This window comes from Chrysochloris asiatica, unplaced genomic scaffold (assembly GCF_000296735.1).
Source record: "Chrysochloris asiatica unplaced genomic scaffold, ChrAsi1.0 scaffold00015, whole genome shotgun sequence".
NCBI classification, from domain to species: domain Eukaryota; kingdom Metazoa; phylum Chordata; class Mammalia; order Afrosoricida; family Chrysochloridae; genus Chrysochloris; species Chrysochloris asiatica.
In genome coordinates this window covers 11,653,870-11,659,121 of record NW_006408533.1, presented here as the reverse complement: position 1 = coordinate 11,659,121, position 5,252 = coordinate 11,653,870, and the positions used below count along the sequence as shown (strand labels likewise).

The 5,252-nt window shown below is 37.4% G+C and overlaps 1 protein-coding gene across 1 annotated transcript in view; it reads right to left on the bottom strand.

Annotated features, from left to right (window-relative positions):
- DSG3 (desmoglein 3) overlaps positions 1-5,012 on the bottom strand; it is a 71,170-nt gene extending 66,158 nt beyond the window's left edge. Inside the window, exon 1 of the mRNA XM_006835128.1 lies at positions 4,899-5,012. Within this exon, the coding sequence (XP_006835191.1) occupies positions 4,899-5,012 (114 nt within the window). The remainder of the gene's footprint in view (positions 1-4,898) is intronic.
- Between the last annotated feature and the right edge of the window lie 240 nt (positions 5,013-5,252).

Here is a 5,252-nt window from a genome sequence, read left to right as displayed (position 1 = left end):
TTGTAGGGCTTAGCTCACTGCTTCATTTCTGTTTTTGCATCCTGGTCCCTTTTTTTGAAGCATTATGTCTTTCTTCTTTGTGTGTGCTGAAACTGTATGTTGTCTGTAGGGGGTTGTGGGGTTGTTGTATTTGTAAAAACAAACAGTGCTGTTTTTGGACACACCAGGGAGAAATCTTTTACAGGCTCCTGTAATTCAAGAAGCTCACAAGATGGTCATGGAATCCAAAAATAGTTCATTAGGGTCCTTGATGGAACTGATTTTAGTGTCTGTCAGGATCACAGGAGAGCTGGAGGCAGGGTGAATGGTTAAATGCTGGGCTGGTGGCTCTTCAGACTCTGGAAGTTTGGAGTTAAGCCCATCTGCCTTCAGGCACCAGTGCAGCACACCAGAGCAGCACAGCCTGTTCCCAACTCACACTGGTGTGACTCCCAACCACGTAGCTCCAATTTTCCTGGATCGCAAGGTCTGTGCTGAGGATGGATGAGGGTGAGAGTTTGCCACACCTGTGGTCATCAGGGGAGCATGAGGAGAAAGAAGGAATCACATCTTTCTGTCACTCACTCGAATCTGCTCTTCCAGGCCTCCCTCCAGTACAAATTTGCTCACAGGTGGTGTAGGTGCATACGGCCAACCATTTACTAGTCACTCTTCCTCTCTCACCAGCCCTGCTCGGTCTCTACTGCCAGAAAGCACTTCACATCTCTACTCTTTCTTCTGATGTTTAGGGATCTAGAATTTTCATCTGCGTCTGTTTTATTTTGTCTCGTGTATCTTTGTTGTAGAGGGTCAATGTAGTGTGTCCGCCTAGTCTGTTTTCTTGGTGAAGTCTCTTGGTTTCTTGTAGTAGTATTTTCTAGTCTTCTTTGTATAGATCTTTTGTTTCTCTGGTTAGATTTAATCCTAAGTATTTCATCTTTTTGGTGGCTATTGTAATGGTTTTGTTTTCCTGATTTCCTTTTCAAGCTCATTTGTATCAGTATGAAGAAATCCAACTGATTTTTTAATGTTATTATTGTAGTCTGTCACTTTACCAAATCTCTCAATGAGTTGCAATAGTTTCCTTTCTGCATCTTTGGGATTTTTATATATATAGGACCATATCATCTACAAATAGTAAGAGTTTGTACTTCTTCTTTGTTAATTTGAAGGCCTTTGATTTATCTTTCTTGTGTTATACCTCTGGCTAAGACTTCCAACACAGTATTAAATAGTTGTAGTGATAAAGGGCACCCTTGTCGGGTTCCAATTCACAAAGAGAATGCTTTCAGTTTCACTCCATTGAAAGTAATGTTGGCTGTTGAATTTGTATATATGCTCTTAATGATATTCAATTCCTATTTTGTTGAGTGTTTTTTTATCAGGAATGGATGTTGAATTTTGTCAAATGCCTTTTTTGCATCAACTCATATGATCATATGATTCTTTTCCTTTGTTTTATTTACATGATGGAATATGTTGATTGTTTTTCTAACATTGAACCATTCTTGCATATCTGATATGAATCCCACTTGGTCATGACATATCAAATTTTTTTTGATAAGTTGTTAAAATCTATTGGCTAGGATTTTGTTGAGAGTTTTTGCATCTATGATCGTGAAAGATATTGGTCTGTAATTTTCTTTTTTCGTGATGCCTTTCCTTGGTTTTGGTTTGAGGCTTATGCTTGCTTCATAAATTGTATTCAGGAGTTTTCCATCCTTACCTATGTTCTGGAATAGCTTGAATAGTATTGGTTTCAGTTCTTCTCTGAATGTGTGGTAGAATTTACCAGTAAACCTATCTGAGCCTGGATTTGTTTGTTTGGGACTTCTTAAAATGATTTGATCAATTTCATCTTGTGTTATACGCCTGTTCATGTTTTCTACTTCCTTCTTTGTTAGTTAGTTTAGATAGGCTGTGTTTTTCTAAAAATGCATCTATTTCTTCTAGATATCCAAATTTGCTGGAGTACAGTCGTTTTTGTTGTTATGTGCTGTAGAGTTGGTTCCGACTCATAGCAACTGTGTACAGGGTTTCTGAGGCTGCAAATCTTTACGGGAGCAGAAAGCCTCATCTTTCTCCCATAGAACAGCTGGTAGTTTCGAACTGCTGACCTTGCGGCTTGCAGCCCGATTCGTAACCACTACACTACCAGAGCTCCTTACAGTTCTTCATAGTGTTCTGTTATTATCCTTTTTATTTCCACGGGTTTTTTGTGACATCACCCATACTGCATGTTTCTTATGCATGTTATTTGCATCTTCGCTTTCTTTTCTTTTGTTATATTTGCCTTTGGCTTGTCAAAGAATCAACTTTTCAAATAATCAACTTCTTGTCTTGTTGATTCTTACCATTTTATTTCTGATTCATTGAGTTCTGCTCTAACATTTATTATTTATTTCTTCTGGTGGTTGTAGGTTTACTTAACTGCTCTTTCTCTAATTGTTGAAGATGTGTCAATGTGTTGTTGATTCTTTCTTCTTTTTGGATGCATTTGTATATTGCTAAAAGTTGTCATCTAACATTACTTTTGCTGTGACCCAAAGGTTTTGGTATATTTCATTTTTTATTCTCATTTGATTCAACACATCTTTTATATCTTTTTTATATATTCTATTACCCAGGAGTTTTTTCCTTAATGTTTCTATTGTAGATTTCTAATTATATAGCGTTGTGATCTGAAAAGATGCTTTGTAGCATTTCAGTTGTATTTAAATTCATTGAAGCTTGCTTTGTGTCCTAACATATGGTCTATTCTGGAGAATGTTCCATGTGTACTGGAAAAGAATGTGTATTATGCTGTTGTTGGGTTGAACGTTCTGTATAAATTTATGAGGTCATGTTAGTTGGCTGTGTTGTTTAGTTTTTCTGTATCTTTGTTGAGTTTCTTTCTAGTTGTTCTATTCTTCATCAAAAGTGATGTATTAAAATAGCTTAGTAGTATTGTAGATTTATCTATCTATTTCTTCAATTCTTTTAGAGTTTGATTTATGTATTTTGAGGATTTTTTATTGATTATATCCTCTTGTTTAATTCACCCTTTACTCATGATATAATGTCCTTCTTTGTACCTTTTGCTATTTTTGCATTATTGTTGTTGTTGTTAAGTGTCATTGAGTCAGTGCCAACTCATAGCTACTCTGTATAGGGTTTCTGAGCAGCAGTTAGTGAGTTTGAACCAATGATCTTGTGGTTCAAACTGACCTTGCTGTCCAGTTCTTTTCCTACAATGCCACATCATGACTCCATTTTTGTCCTTAAAGTCTATTTTTTTAAAAGTTAATATTGCCACTCCTGCTAATTTTTTTTATTGCTATTAGCTTGATATATGTTTTCCATCCTTTTGTTTTAATCTATTTTTATCTTTATGAGTATATGCATGTATATCTATATGTGTCTCTTATATGCAGCATAGTGTCCTGTTGTCTTAGCCATTCTCTACTCTCTGTGTCTTTACTGGTGCAGTTAACCAATTGATGTTCAGTGTCATTATCCATAGGAATGAGTTGATTGTCATTTTGCTGTGTGTTATTTTTGTGGTGTGTTTTATTTCCTTGTTCCTTATAATTTTCTGTGCTGAGTTCATTTTGTTTGTTTTTTTTCTTGTCAATTCCTTCATTGTTCTTGTTTTAATGCTTACTAAATCTTGATGATTTTCTTTTTACTTGATTTGAATTGAAAGCAAACTTGTTTTCTTTGAGGTTACCTTATAATTCATTAATATCGTCCCCATTTTTAAACAGTCTGTTTTATCTTGAAATCTCCTTGAGTTCCTCACTATTTGGAAGTTCTGTAACTACACATTTCCCTCTTTTTGTTTTGTAATTGTCTTCATTATAAATTGATATTTCTGGGTCCTTTTTTTTTTTTCCAGTTAGGTAGGTTTGCTTTAGTTTGGATACTTTTATATCTGGATTGAATTCTGGGTGGTGTTACCATTTATGTCAGTCTCAGGTTATTGATGATTGTATGTTCATGTGTTCTTAGGCATTTATCAACTGCTTCCTGGTGGGTGTAGTTTGTGGATGGAAGTATGGGCACCATTGTTTGTTTGCCATTCGTGTAGCTCAGTTTAGCATGGGTTTGACTGATGTTGGTTGGTGTAATTGATAACGTGTATAGCAGCTGGTATTGGCTCTTGCCTTGTGTGTTGTAGATTGTACGATTGTGGCTGGGCTGTATGGGCATGGTTGCTGTTCCCTGCCAGGTGAGACAAGAAGAGAAAACAGACACACAAGAGGGAGGAATGCAAACAAACAGTCATATAGCAGCAAAAAAGAAAATAGTAAAGGAAACAAGCAGATAAAAGATAGGGAGAAAAAAAAAAACTGAAAAGGAAAAGGGGAGGGAGATAAAAAAATAAACATGGAAAAGAAAAATAAGATAGACTATAAAAAGAAAGAAAAGAAACTAGATCCAGTTAGGGAAAGGGATGAGGAAAAGGGAAAGAGACCAAAGAGTAGTAGAGAAAAACCAACAAAAGAAAAAGAGCAGCAGTGGTGTGGAAAGAGAAGTAGAAAATAATGAAAAACGAAAGTAGAGATACAAAAGATAAAAACAAAGAGTGTCAGAGAGAAGTAGAAGGGGAAGAAAGAATAAACAAGTATAAACAATGAAAGGGAAACCTAGGGCAAGTGCCAAACACAGAGAGGAGAAAATTCTGGGGTCGCCTACCAGTCAAGGACCTCACAAGGTGGGTGGACAAGGGATGAGAAGGTGACTTTTTTGGCCCTAGGTGGAGTTACTGAAGGCCAACATGTTGTAGGTTCTCAGCACCCAATCCAGAAGTAGTTTATGCAGATCCCAAAGTAGGTGGGACATTAGGATTTTTCTGTCCCAGAGGGCAGCTAAAGGTGAGAGGTCCCACTAGTCAAGTGCTACCAGAACCAGCTCTGCTGGTCTACAGCAGGTTGTACCTGATTCCAGGTGTCAGGATTTGTGTTGCTAGCTCCCAACTTCCTTTGAAGTTGCTCCAACTGCCTGGAGAGCTGACGCTTCACTGGGAGTGTACGTGGGTGGGGACTGGCCATGCTTCTGGTCACCAGAGTAATGTGGGGTACAATAAAAAAGTTTGCACCTTTCTTTCTGCCAGTAAGTAGCATGCCTATGTGCCACCAACCACCCTCTGCCTTCAAAGTCACCCCTGAGAGTTCAAGATAGCCCCATTGAGGCTGGTTGGCTGGTTGGCTGGTTGGCTGGTTTTCGTTATCTTTATTGTAGAAGGTCTCTATAGTGATAATGCCTGTGCTTTATTGTTTGTCTTCTGCTTA